This window comes from Callorhinchus milii, unplaced genomic scaffold (genome assembly GCF_018977255.1).
Source record: "Callorhinchus milii isolate IMCB2004 unplaced genomic scaffold, IMCB_Cmil_1.0 Scaffold1, whole genome shotgun sequence".
NCBI lineage: Eukaryota > Metazoa > Chordata > Chondrichthyes > Chimaeriformes > Callorhinchidae > Callorhinchus > Callorhinchus milii.
This window is the reverse complement of record NW_024704742.1, coordinates 117,396,685-117,411,770: the sequence shown is the minus strand read 5'-3', so window position 1 is coordinate 117,411,770 and position 15,086 is coordinate 117,396,685. Positions and strand designations below refer to the sequence as shown.

General features: G+C 41.7%; 1 protein-coding gene across 1 annotated transcript in view; it reads right to left on the bottom strand.

The window, feature by feature from the left end:
* Window positions 1–356: 356 nt before the first annotated feature.
* iqgap2 (IQ motif containing GTPase activating protein 2) overlaps window positions 357–15,086 on the bottom strand; it is a 191,218-nt gene continuing 176,488 nt past the window's right edge. Inside the window, exons 34-39 of the mRNA XM_042334747.1 lie at window positions 14,210–14,297; window positions 8,962–9,174; window positions 6,521–6,681; window positions 6,166–6,309; window positions 4,906–5,014; window positions 357–2,783 (exon numbers count right to left, since the gene is read on the bottom strand). Of these exons, the coding sequence (XP_042190681.1) occupies window positions 2,670–2,783; window positions 4,906–5,014; window positions 6,166–6,309; window positions 6,521–6,681; window positions 8,962–9,174; window positions 14,210–14,297 (829 nt within the window). The 3' untranslated portion in view covers window positions 357–2,669. The remainder of the gene's footprint in view (window positions 2,784–4,905; window positions 5,015–6,165; window positions 6,310–6,520; window positions 6,682–8,961; window positions 9,175–14,209; window positions 14,298–15,086) is intronic.

Below are 15,086 nucleotides of genomic sequence, written 5' to 3'. Positions count from 1 at the left end.
GCCCAGCCTAGGCACCCGGCTGCTGGATCTCATGGTATTGTATGATGGAAATTAAGGAGGAATGGCAATAAAATTTAGCCCTGACAATTCTGTGTACAGAAACTAGAATAAGAATGACTAGCCTGTAAATCCTCAACTGCAGTGTTAATCTGCATGGTTCGAAGCACCTGTATCAGGGACATGTTAGCTTGACGCCAGTTAATGGTTGAAAGATAAATTCCTGTGAAACATGAAGTTGTGAAAGTTTAGATCGTTCCCTGTTAAAAAAACAAAGCCCATAACTCACCAACACAGCAGGACACAAGAAAGTCACACGCTTAGTATCCCAGCGTGATGACCAGGGCAACAGAAGTGAATCGAGTTTTTAGAAAGATTTATTTTCCATAGAACAATTTGACAAGGCAGACCAAAACAAACCAATGTTGTCAAAGGTGGTTCCATTTTTGGTATTAAAAAGGGAACAGCTATAAATAGCATACACTACAGGACAGAGCAGCTTACATACAAAAGGCACAAAATATTGGTTTTCACTGACCAGATACATACATAAATCAAATCACTAGAGCCAAATCATAGCATTACCATCCTACAGGTAGAACACACATTGGCTGCAAGTATTCTTTTGGCCATTAGGCAGTAGTGCATATTTTAATATCTTTTAATGTTATTCAATCATATATTTTATCTTTACATCAAATATTTTAAAAAGGAATGGTTTCAGAAGTGAAATCGTACAGTAAAGCAAACTATTAAAATAAATGATTACGTTTTATTTTTCAACTAAACAAGCAGCACGGAAAACTTGGGGTTAGAGATCAGGATAAAGCTGCAGTGCTCCCATAACCCGGAAATTAAAGTTCTGTTTTTCCACAAATTTATGATCAAAAATCAACATTTTATAGATTTTTAAAAAAATCACAACTGGAATGTATTCTATTTTGTATTTAATGAATAAAAGATGATAGCGACTGTAGATTTGGATTCCATGGGCAAAATTTGCAACTATTTCACAAATTCCATCAGTTGCCACAGTTTGCAATCCAGTCTCCTGATGCTTGAGAGGAAAACAATCTTCATCTCAGAAGCATTCAAATATGATTCATAACTTGATCCACCTATTTACTGTACAGCTTTTTATCAATGGACAAGAGGAAGAAAACGGAAGATTAGCAAAGGCATAGCAAGTGGAGGAATCAAGTAACCCCTAGTTAGAATATTCTTTTTAGAAGCCATAATGAAATATATGGTTGTAAAAGATATATTAGAATAGAGTGCTGGACATTTCAATCGCAGGAACTAGGTGTAAAGTCAAAATGTACTGCAAGCTTTCTTACCCTGTATGCACATAGCATTGCACCCAAGTCACTGTCTGAAATGTTTTACCGTAGAATTGAATTCTCCATTAAAAATGCTTAATTTTGAAGTTAAAATTGTTAGCGTAACTGGCGTTCAGAAATGTGTTAGATATTCTTGATTAAAATAGACTCCTGTATTGACTGTCAGTAAAATTTCAACTTGGAATTAGGAGGCTTCATATTCCAACCAAACCCATACCTATTGTGTCTTTATACTTGGATCTAGACCAGCATTTGGGATTCTGCTCAAATACAAGGAGAAAGAAATTCAAACTTGAACAATCAGACTTCAGCATTAGACTGCAGTACAAGTGACAGGCACTGAGGAACAGTGACGACTGATTGCAGGATAAGTAGTGGATGGAGGTAAAAGGCAATCTGTGCGCACTTCACAGGCAACACTCATTGGAAATAAGTGAGTTTTGTGTGCTGCTCTGCTGTTGACTGTACAAACATTTAAGTAAAACTTTGTACTTTCAATTCTGAAGCTCCTGTTGCTTTTCCAGCATTGAACCACAAAAGACAATTTAAACATACAGAAACAGGTTTGAATATGCCCTGGCCATCTTGATACATTGTTACCAATTCAGTAACTGGACCTCAATTTGTATTTAATTTACATTCAAATGGCAGAGCAAGATTCAAAGGAAGATGCAAGAGTAAATAAATCATGTCCAGTGTCATCATGGCTAATCTAGTCCACACATCCGTCTTACTGGTACACAACCCAATGACCTTAGCATTTTTAAAATTTAAAATTTTAATTTTAATTTTTATAGTACTGTAACTGGTGCATCACTTTAACTGGACATTAATCCAAGAGGGATGGACCACAGGTTAAATCCATTTGCATTGTGATTTTTAGGGAATCATGAGAATCCTCTAAAGTGGCGGAGATATCCAGCAAATACAGTATAGAGCTGAGAGCAAAGTAAACTGGGAGGTACTGGATCCATCATTTTTGAGGATCCAATTAACTGCAGTTATATAAAGCAAAGAAACTGTCTGCAGTAAGAGAGCCAACTTTCCCAAAGCACATTTTTCTGCGTTTTTAAACATTTAAAGTTAGAAATCTATGCCTATGAAGTCTTTGGAAACACTGAGAAGGTACAAACTAGTTTAAGACTTAAGCTGAAAGAACAATGGCAAAAGTCAGTTTTGGTCCAATACTGTCATATACATTTTTTTCTTGGAGAAAATCAAAATATCTTTCCCGATCCCAGTATAGATTGCGAATAAGACATTCTTTAAATTAATGATCCAGAAAGATTTTAGTAAGAATTTGACTGACAGGGTTGCTATAGTGCGGTTGGGTCATTTTCCATAGAATTTCTTGTTCAGGAGGAAGACCAGCAGATTGACGTTGATTTTAGCCTTGTCAAAAATCTTCATAACAGCCACACCATCGTATTGCAGCTGTAGTAGGTCCTGGGAAAGCAAGGAAGTTATTTATTACCACTTCTAGAAGGATAATTCCACAAAAGCCTCTGAAAGAGATTAAATTCTAATGGGATTTCTCAATGAGAAAACCAGAAGCACATCCCTCAAGCCATAGGAATGCCACAATGCCCACAATCTACTTTCAGAGCCTTGGCCTGATATACTTACTGATTACAGGAAGTGGTTCCAACTCGGAATTCTTATTAAGGAATCCAGTTAGAAATTGCTGTGCATTAGATCCCAGTCTATCAACCCATAGGCTCAGAATACATTAGCAAGGGTAATTTAGAATGGCAGAGAACTGAATACGGTAGGAGGATTGAATTTAATATAAAGTCCCAGCCACCTGAAATTGAATGCTGAGCTACCAATATCCTGTTACAACCACAGGACTAAAGATGGGGTTTAAAATACCACTTGGAGTCCTGTAGCTCAGTGGTTAGAGCACTCGCTTTGCAAGCGAGAGACCTGAGTTCAATTCCAGGCAGGGCGAAACCTTGGGCAAGTTTCCTTACTCCACACGCCTAATAATAATCCCTCCAAAAAACCAAAAACAATAATTAAATTGGTCATTTTCAATCTACGACTGTTTGTGGGACATTGCTGTGCGCAATTGGCTGCCGCGTTCGCCCACAAATATACAGTCAATTCACTTTACAGTGTGTTCTGTGAAGCGCTTTGGGACGTCCTCCCGACGTGAAAAGCGCTATATCAAATGCAAGGATTATTATTATTATTATTATTATTACTTAACATATGAGGAACATAGGAACATAGGAATGTAGAAAAACACTCAAGTATCTGTCTCTCTCTCATTTAAACATTCCTAATGTCCCTCTACACTTTTCTAGACAGAATATTCCACATCTTCACAACCCTCCCCGTGAAGCAGTCCTGACCTTAAGAGCTTTTCTGCATATCTACTTTAGCAAGTTTTTTTGTTTAAGGTCAGAGACCATAATTTTTATTGGTCACTGAATCCATGACTATTTGTGGGACACTGCTGAGATTCAGGATCTTGAAATTGATCCGTTCAGTGATAGGGAGTCAGTGGAGTCTGGCCAGAACTGGTGAGATGTGGGTACGGAGTTTGGTCCGGGTCAGTATGTGGGTGGTAGAAGTCTAAAGGAGCCGGATCTTTTGAAAAATGGAGCTTGGGAGACCAGTGAGGAGTGTGTTTGAGTAATCCAGGAGCGAGGTGACAAACGCATGCATGAGGGTTTCAGCTACATTTGGGGTAAGGTAAAGTCGGAGGAGGGCAATGTGGCGAAGATGGAAGAAGGCAGTCCCGGTCAGGGACCGAATGTGGGGGAGGAAGGACAGCTGGGGGTCGAACCGGACGTTTGGATAGTGCACTAGGAGTTTAGATCCACAGGAGTGAAGACATTGACGGGAGCCAAGGTTTATGGCTTCTGTCCTGTCCACATTCAGCTGCAAGAAGTTTGCACTCATCCAGGCCCTTACGTAACTGTGCCTTGCGACATCCTCACAATCGAGAAAGAAGTTATGTAAATACAATTTGTTGTTTGTTGTTGTGTAACTGCTATTATATCCAAATCTCAATATTGTGTCCACTAAATCTCAAAGGGTAGAAGGACTGCGAGTTAAATGGTGACTGCTCAAAGTTTTCATCTCGCCCTTCCCCACTGAACATCTTGCCCTCACAGTGCACCAAGACATGAACACTGCAGTCACTAAAACTCCATAATGTGCATCTAGAATATTCGCCTCTCTGTATTCCTTCTCTTTTATTTTATTTTAGCAGCAATCCAAACCTTTTTCTCCCTCACCATAAACTGTACTAGCAAATGATCAGAAATATAAACCCAATTTTCTTTCTGTGATAAAGAAACAGCTCACGTTTGTTACTGCAAGACATTTGATGTGGAGGTGGGGGTAAGGGAGAAAGAGAGCCAGACACCCAATACTACCCTGAAAAAGGGATCAAATACACTAGTGATCTGATATAAAATCCAATTGGAACAAAACATTATGACAAATCTGCTTAGAAATGTTAGCATGTGCTCAACACATGTATTTATACACTTCCAAGTTATGTAAATAGGCAATGCCCTCAATCTTTTTTTTTACAATTGCCTTTGTGTTTTACCTGAAAATGAAGCTGTATTTTTTCCATTTCTATTCCCATGAACTTGGCCTTGACTTCAAAGTCACCCACTTCCTCACCTGGTGTGATATCGAAGAGGACATTCTTAAACCTATCAAAAAAAACATGAGGTCAACAGTTTTAATTGAAATAATCTTAAGATGCATCTTAATGGGATTCCATAATAAAAAATGTTACACTTCCTTTAGGGCTATCACGTCTTGATTCACAGGTAAAACAACCGTGTTTGTGTTATTTATTTTAAAATCTTATGTCTTCAAAAAAAATCCTAAAATGAATCCTTGTCAATAATATCTCAAAGTACTTCACAAAGTTTCTATGAAATGAAGTGACTGTATTTGTAGGAAAATGTGGCAGCCAATTTGCACATTGCAATGTTTCAGAAACAGATTTGAGGCGAATAACAAACAGCCATGAAGTGAAGGATAGCACCTCTGACAATACTACTGCAGTGTCAGCCTGAGATTGTTGTTTTGCTCTGTGCAAACAGGAGCTCTCGCTGGTAACTGGAAGTATATCCTACTGAGCCACGTAAACAACAACATTACATTTGTATAGCGCCTTTCATTTCGGGAGGATGTCCCAAGGCGCTGGCAAGATCAGTACTCTGACAAGATCTATGTCTGGAGTGGAATTCACCTGGGTGAACTGGAATTCCAATTGGATTTTTTAAAAAAGTATCCAGCTAAGAAATACCACAAATTAGTCTCCTATGGTCACTTATACTGAAAAAAAGAAAAGTGGAGACAGTGATCTTTACTGCAAATCAAGTGAGATTCAAATGGAAAAGCAGGATTCATTGGAAGATGCAAAAGTAAATAGTTCATGTCCAATGTCATGGCTAATCTAAAATGTCGAACTAGTGTGCTAATTTTGATTCTGCTTCTCAAATACTTAAGAACATGAATTCAGGCAAAGTTCTTTTTGAAGAAATAAGGTTTTAAAATAATTCATGCATGGATGTTTTATTTGCAAATCAACTAGCTAGAAAGAAAGAAATTTGAAATTCTCATCGGTAATTGGATGAGAGCATCCCAATATCCTGGAATTTATGTAAATATTATTAATTTATATATTAATTAAATGTTAATTTATTATACAATGATATACTCATGTATAGAAATTATATAGACTACATAAATTCTTACTACAACCTAAAATAGCACTGAAACGTTTAGTAATAATTCTAACATAATTTTGTTGTTGTTTATCCTTTTGAATACCAAATATGCTATTACTTACTGGTTGGACTGCAGTCCATCAATTTCCATAACAACTCCTTTCTCATGCAGTCTTGATGCGGTGTAACGCAAAGTGGTTGGTTTTGATTTTTTACTGCCCTTTTCTTCTCCTTTCCCATCTAGTTTAATTGACCTTCTGACATTCCTGTAAGAAAATACGTCAATATCATCAGAATCTGACCCGCTGCGACATTTAATACAACAATGTTTGAAAACAACACCCCCCAAATCTCAACAACAACAACATAGATTTATAAAGTGTGGGGTAGTGTCTTAGAGCGCCTGTCTGAGGACAATTCAGAACTAGTTGCTCAACACTGAATGGTTTACAAAATGGAGCCATAACAATTGCTTACTTTCTCGTTAGGTTGTCGAGGCAGGTTTTAATATACGTGTTGTAATAATTGTTCTGTTCTTCATAAAACTGAGACTTTGAGTTAAGTGCGTTCACGGTCTGCTGCACTTTCACAAGCTCAGCCTTGCGATGTTGCCGATACCGTCTTTGATTCCGAATATCCTGAAACACAGAATAAAACTCTTTGAAGACAAATAAATTCTTACTGGAGCACCACGAAAATTTCTAATTTACACTTCAATGCATCTTGGACATATTATTAACAATGGGCGTTATTTTGCCGGAAACATGGCAGTCAGTTGTGCCAACCATGTCCTGCAAACAGTCAGGAGGTAAATGATCAATTAACCTGGAGGATCGTTGGCCATGACATTGGGCGAAACTAATTTCTATTTTCAAATAGTGTCACAGGATCTTTTAAATCCACCTGAACAGGTGGACGGGACCTCAGTTTAACGTCTCATGCAAATGACGACACAACAACAACAACAAGATTCCATTTATAGAGTGCCTTTCACATCGGGAGGACATCCCAAGGCGCTGGACAGTTGGGTCAGGACCCGAGCCTTGGGGGGAAAATGGTCAGGGTGAGGGGAGGGAAGGGAGGGAGCGAGGAGGGGGAAAATAGTCAGGGTGAGGGGAGGGAAGGGAGGGAGCGAGGAGGAGGTAGAGAGTCGAGGGGGGAGCTGAAGGCACGGTCAAAGAGAAAGGTCTTGAGACCGGACTTGAAGGAGGAAAGGGAGGAAACAAGGCGAAGGCACTGGGGGATGGAGTTCCAGAGCCTCGGGGCTGAGAGGCTGAAGGCCCGGCCACCGATGGTAGGGCGGTTGGGGCAGGGGATGTGGAGCAGACCGGAGCCAGAGGAACGGAGGGTACGGGCAGGTAGGTAGGGGATAGTAGGTCGGAGAGGTAGGAGGGAGCGAGGCTGTGAATGGCCTTGTAGGTGAGGATGAGGATCTTGAATTCGATCCTCTGGGGGATGGGAAGCCAGTGGAGGCGAGCGAGGGTGGGAGTGATGTGGTCCCGAAGCCTGGTGCGGGACAGTACACGAGCTGCAGAGTTCTGAATGACCTGCAGCTTGTGGAGGGAGATGCCGGGAAGACTGGCGAGGAGAGAGTTCCCATAGTCCAGCCTTGAGGTGATAAAGGTGTGGACCAGAGTTTCAGCAGTGTGAGGGGTGAGGTAGTGCCATAGTCTGGCGATGTTCCGGAGGTGATGGAAGGTGGTGCCAGTTGTGGCGCGGATATGAGGAAGAAAGGACAGCTCAGGGTCGAACAGAACACCGAGGTTCCTGACTGGCTTTGAGAGGTGGAGAATGCAGCCTTGGATGCTAATGCTGTCAGCGCCTGAGGTGCGGAGCCAATCAGGAGGGCCTCAGTTTTGCGCACGTTGAGCTGAAGAAAGTTAGGCTGTCAGGACATTGGTGGTCGTGGAGTTGAGGGTAGAGGAGGAAAGGTAGAGTTGGGTGTCATCCGCATACATGTGGAAGTTAACCCCATGTCTGCGGATGATGTCACCAAGGGGGAGCATATAATAATAATAATAATAATAATCCTTGCATTTGATATAGCGCTTTTCACGTCGGGAGGACGTCCCAAAGCGCTTCACAGAACACACTGTAAAGTGAATTGACTGTATATTTGTGGGCGAACGCGGCAGCCAATTGCGCACAGCAATGTCCCACAAACAGTCGTGGATTGAAAATGACCAATTTATTATTGTTTTTGGTTTTGGAGGGATTATTATTAGGCGTGTGGAGTAAGGAAACTTGCCCAAGGTTTCGCCCTGCCTGGAATTGAACTCAGGTCTCTAGCTTGCAAAGCGAGTGCTCAACCACTGAGCTACAGGACTCCACAGAGGGTGAAGAGGAGGGGACCGAGGACAGAGCCCTGAGGGACACCGCACAAGACAGTGTGGGGGCTGGAGGAAAAGCCGTTTGTGGAAACAAAATGAAGTCGATGGGAGAGGTACGACCTAAACCACTTAAGGACATGGCCTTGAAGGTTGGAGCTGAGAGATAAGGAGTGGAGATGGGGTCAAGGAAGCAGGTGGTGGGTTTCAGGGACAAGATGAGTTTGGTGACAGAGGGTGGGGAAACGGGTTCGTAGGTTTGTAGGGGAGGATGGGTAGAAGTCGCAGTGTGGGAGGGAAGGGGTGGGGGATGGGTGGAAGTTGGAGGGGGAGTGACCGTGGAGCGGATTCCCTTGATTTTGGATTCAAGGAAATCCAGCATCTCCTCGCAGTGAAGGTTGGAGAATTGACACCTGAGGAGAATGCAGCACATTACCAGTACTGCACTGGTGCAACAATCTGAACAATGAGCTCAAGTTCTGATATAGGGCTTGTACCTTCTGAACCAGAAGCGAGAATGCTATTAACTCAGTTGAGCTGAAATTTTACTAGGAAAAGCTATATTAAATATCAGGTTGCTGTGTCACGTACTTTTGCAATATCACTGATTATCTCTTGGAATTTATTTGCTGAGGAGGCCAGGCCAGCCTGTTCCAGTGTCCGAAGGTTCCTTTGAATTTTCCGTTTTTTCTGTTCAATTGGGAGCAGCCCATCCTCAAGAATGGACTGGTTGTGTTTCATTTCATCAGGAATTTTGGCATCCAGAATTGCACGATTTTTAACTACTTTCATGTGTTCAGCTTCCTATTAAACACAGCAGAAGACAGAAGGATTAGATGAATTTGTTCACATACCGGACACTAAATCGCATAATGTATATGCTCAGTCACAGGGATTACTGGTGAGGTGTAACCAATGAAAACAATATAGTTTGTCAGATTATATTTCCTGCATCATTGATGGTCCTCTCTTGATTCTCAGGGGTCATATTTATTTCTATTTATGTAATAAATAGTTATATCATTATGTTATAGTCTAGTGACTATCCTTCTGGTGAGGAGAAGTAAGCGGAGTCTCCATGGAGCTGAACTAGCTCCAACGTGACATGCTTGGCAGCAGATTCTCAGTATCGAGTCAACCTTCTATAGCGAGTTTGGTAGTCCAGTTCCTGAACCAGGCGGGTCTGCAGTACTCCAGGCCACTATTGATAATAATAATCCTTGCATTTGATATAGCGCTTTATTACATCTTCGAGACGTCTCAAAGCGCTTCACAGGATATACTGTAAAGTGAATCGACTGTATATTTTGTGGGCGAAACCTGGCAGCCAATTGCGCACAGAAGTGTCCCACAAACAGTCATAGATTGAGTGACCATTTTAAAAAAAAAATTTCAAATGGTTTATTACTTCCTGGAAAAGCGTTACGCCAATCATTGAATAACCGCGCTTCTACTTACTGCTAGGTGAACAGAGGCGTGTGGGAACTTATCCAACGTTTCGCCATGTCTGGGAATCGAACTCAGGTACACTCATTTGCGAGGCGAGTGCTCTAACTACTAAGCTACAGGTGTCCACTGTAGCCCCCAAACTAGCTCATCGGCAGGATTTGGAAGGGCAGAGCAGTCACTGTGTGCAGGCACTCTTCCCACTTAATAATGATAATAATCCTTGCATTTTGATATAGCGCTTTTCACGTCGGGAGGACGTCCCAAAGCGCTTCACAGAACACACTGTAAAGTGAATTGACTGTATATTTGTGGGCGAACGCGGCAGCCAATTGCACACAGCAATGTCCCACAGACAGTCGTAGATTGAAAATGACCAATTTATTATTGTTTTTTGTTTTGGAGGGATTAATATTAGGTGTGTGGAGTAAGGAAACTTGCCCAAGGTTTCGCCCTGACCTGCCTGGAATTGAACTCAGGTCTCTCGCTTGCAAAGCGAGTGCTCTAATCACTGAGCTACAGGACTCCACTGAAGTTTCAAGACCGGATGTGCATTAGCATTAGCTTTTCTGTTACATTTGAGGTCAGATCTTTAAAGAGGATAATTATTCTTAGCCCGTCCACATCTATTAAAACAGGAATCTTTAGTATTTAAAAATAATACACCTTTTTATTTTCCGTTAACCTTTGTAGGACCCAATGGAAGTGTATGGGTTACGCACAAGATAAAAGGCAATTATGATTAGTTCCCGTTCACCCTGCAAGCCAAAGCCCTGACGAGTAGGGTGATCCCAGCTGGACAAGCAGCAGGAAAGCTTGGTAAACAGCAATAGCAATGGTGTTTTGTAACTATGCAGGTTTAGCTGGATTTATCTGGAAGTACCCCAATGCACACTCTGGGGTCCCTAAACCTTGGCTCGTCAGTCTGCGCCTAACACTCTTTGGAATTACAATAAGCAGGATTTGTCTCTCCAGGGAGACTGTGCATTCCATTCCAATACACCGGAATTTCCAATGTATAGGTGGAATCCATGGGACACTGATTAGTTCAGATACCTATAAGGATGGTGTTGTGTTTCCGCATGTGTCACACACCCAGCTGAGCAAACAAAAATGTAATAAAAATTAAAATTTTTAAACCCTGAGTGGGAAGTGGAAGAGCTGAAGTGGGAGGTTTGAAATTGTACCCTGGAAAATAGGTTCACTGTTAAGCAACTCATAACTTTAAATTACTCCAGTTTACAGACTCTCCTCTCCTACAACAACAATAACAACAACAAAATTACATTTATAGAGCGCCTTTTACGTCGGGAGGACATTCCAAAGTGCTGAACAGTCAGGTGTCGGGGCCCGAACATGGGGGTGTGGTGGTGTAGGGGTGATGGAAGGCGGTGAGGTGGGAGGGCAACCAAAGGCATGATCGAAGAGAAAGGTCTCGAGACCGTGGGATGGATTTCCAGAGTGTGGGGGCAGAGAGGCTGAAAGCCCGGATGGGAGACATGAAGCAGGCCGGAGTCCGTTGAACGGAGGGAGCGGGCAGGTTGGTAGGGAGTCAGCAGATCAGAGAGGTAGGAGGGGACAAAGCCATGGATGGTCTTGAAAGTGAGGACGAGGATCTTGAACTCGACCCTCTGGGGGATGGGGAGTCAGTGGAGTCGGGTGAGGGTGGGAGTGATAGTCATGGAGCCTGGTGCGTGAGAGTACACAAGCTGCAGAGTGATGATCTGCCGTTTGTGGAGGGAAGAGTTGGGAAGGCCGATGAGGAGGGAGTTTCCATAATCAAGCCTTGATGTGACGAATGCGTGAGTGTTTCGGCAGCCTGAGGGGTGAGGCAGTGGAAGTACCAGCATGTTCTGATCTACCCACTGTTTCTATTCAACTGTATGAAAACAAAGTGAGCGATGAGCAATGTGTCTAGGGTTTGTATTCTGTGCAGCCAGAAACACTCCTTAAAGTTCTGTTTTGGACCTGATTCAATCCACTTCACATGGAAGTAAAAGACTTGTGTTAAATGATTCATTGATTCTAGATTTTGGCTGTTACCATAGATCCCAATTATATCTTTATATCCTGGCATCCCCACAGAAATGCACCAAGCCTGAAACTGATTTGATGCTTTCAAACTGAAGCCTTTGTTCACAAAAAAACACACCAGAAGAGTTTGCGTGACTCAGCTGCGAACACAATTCACAGTTTCTTCCATGAATTGGAATGAAAAAGTCATAGAAAAAGAAGCATAAGGGATAATGGTAATAATAATAATAATCCTTGCATTTGGTGTAATGCCTTATCATGTCAGAAGGACATCTCAAGGTGCTTCACAGGATTTATTGTGAAATGGAGTGATGTTTCTCTCTGAAGTCACCCTCACAAAACACAGATCTAATAGCTCTTTGCTCGGCACCCTCACTTTTTCCTGTTTAAACCCTACCCCAAGCTCAAGTAATTCTGAACCAAATTGGAATGAAACAATTTGAGGTGATATTATAATCACATCGCTGGGGCTTGTAAAAAAATATTCCTCATCTCCCCATTGATTCTTTTTGATCACTACTGATCAATCCGCTCCCCTACTGCAAAGTCCATGTGTCGATGTTGAGAATAGCTTGCTGTGGTGCCCCCATAGCTTAATAGCCAGTCAGCACTCACTGTGCTTATTCACACTTGAAAAATAGTATTGGCAGGCAGCCTGTGCCATCCATTAACATCCAGCATGAGTCACCATCTTCAGGAGAGATGGCGGTTAAAGAGCAAAAATGGGCTGGAGCTGCAGGGTCCTGGTTACATAAGAAAACAAGAAATGCTCGGCAAAAAAAGACCAAGGTCCATCTAGTTTGCCTTCCACCTTCCTGGTGGTCGCATGCACATATTTCCCAAGCTACCTATGTACCATATCCCATAATGTTATTTTCTAGAAGAAAATTATGTAACCTCTATTTGAAGGAATCAACACTTCCTGCTTCAACCGACTCCCTAGGGCGCCTGTTCCACAGGTTCACTATTTGCTCACTGAAATAGTGTTTGCGTAGATTCGTTCTGAATTTACCCCCTTCAATCACAGGCCATGTCCTCTGGCTTTACTATTCTGGACAAGTTGAAACAGCCTGTCATGATCTATATTGTCTAACCCATTTAGAATCTTAAAGACAGCAATCATGTCGCCTCTCAATCTTCTCTTTTCCAATGCGAACATGTCCAATTTACTTAGTCGCTCCTCATAGTCCAGTCCTTCTATTCCCTCAATCATTTTGGTTGCCCTCCTCTGTATCTTCTTGATTTCTCCAATATCCTTTTTGTATTGCAGCGACCAGAACTGTATCCAGTACAAGTATGATCTAACCAATGATTTATGCAGTGGCAAGATTACTGCACTATTTTGGCTTGCTATTGATCTTTTGATACATCCCAACATCTGGTTTGCTTTACTCACTGCCACACAGTGTTGTTGAGAGAGCTTCAATTTGGTTGCTGTTTCTAACATATAAAGAGCTGAATGCCTATCAGTTCTGCCACATTCAACTTACATAATAAACAGTCACTATATTTGTTGCACATCTTATGAAGCGTTTGAGACATCTCCTGATGTGAAAGATGCTATATCAAATGCAAAGATTAGTATTTCCAGTAAATATAAGCAAACCAGAAATGTGGCTGAAGGCTGCAAGGTTATTTTCTTGTTCAAACAGCAGGCGCTCTGCCAATAAGGTCTGACTTGGCCAGTTTGAAGGCACTGCAGAGGAGCAAATAAACTGAAAAAGGCAAACAGACCAATGCAGATAATAATAATAAATAATAATAATCCTTGCATTTGATATAGCGCTTTTCACGTCGGGAGGACGTCCCAAAGCGTTTCACAGAACACACTGTAAAGTGAATTGACTGTATATTTGTGGGCGAACGCGGCAGCCAATTGCGCACAGCAGTGTTCCACAAACAGTCATGGATTGAAAATGACCAATTTATTATTGCTTTGTTTTGGAGGGATTATTAACAGGTGTGTGGAATAAGGAACCTTGCCCAAGGTTTCACCCTGCCGGGAATTGAACCCAGATGTCTCGCTTGCAAGGCAAGTGCTCTAAACACTGAGATACAGGACTCCACGTATGTGGAGAATGCATCAGAGCATGAGAGTGTCCGTCAATTCCTTAAGCTGTGTTTTGTTATTGTTCTCATTCCTGTAACAACATCTACAAACCAGTAACTGTGTACATCAAAGAAGTGTCAATACTCGTTGCCAAGCAGTATTACAATGACATATCTGGCCTGGTTGCCATTGGCACAGTGAAGGACCGAAAATAGTGACCGGTTTTGTTTCATCACTTCTTTTACTGTTCAAGCTCCAACCAGAAATGTTCTAGGAGCAGGAGTGAAGAGTTCAGTTGTGCTGAATTACCTGCTGTGAGGATGCTGGAGTCTCCAGGATTTCAGACAGCGTTTCTCCAGACTGCGTTCGGATCACATCTTCAATCAACCTTTTGGTCCTTTAGGAAAAGGGGAGAGAAGAAAGTAATTTCAAGGATTGCTCTACAAGTGGGACAAAGAAAGGAGAGATTTATTACTGTCATTTGGAAAGACTTGAACAAAGCATTTGATCATTTAAAACATTTGGAGCCCCTAAACTCTTAATCGGCAATTCGCACTGAAGTTGCTCAAAAATATTTTTCGCACATCTGTTAACACACTTGACTCTTTATCAAGCTGAATGGCATCTCTCTTACAGTTAACACAATGTGACTTATGTTGAAGAATAGAAATTTTGAGTTTCGAACAAAATATAGGTTTTTAATAGTAACTATGGCGCTTTCAACATCACACACTTTGAACCAAACTGGGCCTCTAGTAATATTCAGATTACAATTGTTCAAGTGTTAATTTTTTTCCACCACACAACAGTTCACTACGAAAGAGGCAAGCAGTCACCCTGCTCCCAAACCTGCTGGGAGTGGTGAGATATTGCCGCTGAAGACTTGCCCACTGATTTGCCATTCCTCTTTGTGAGAACGATGGACAAAATGTTAAATGAGAAAGTAAGCCCAGAAAATATTTTAACATTTGGGGCTAAAAAAATCTATTTTTCATGACTGCAACAATTTTGTGACGTAACAATATCTCTGTAGTTTATTTGAAATTAACATTTCAGTAGATGTAAAACTGTCACTGGTGAAACACAGCATCCCTTTCTCTTTACAAGTAGCACGATGAGATCTTTAACATCCACCAAGTTTTGCACTGGAGTGTCAGCTAAGACACTGAGCCTGAGTCTCGATGTC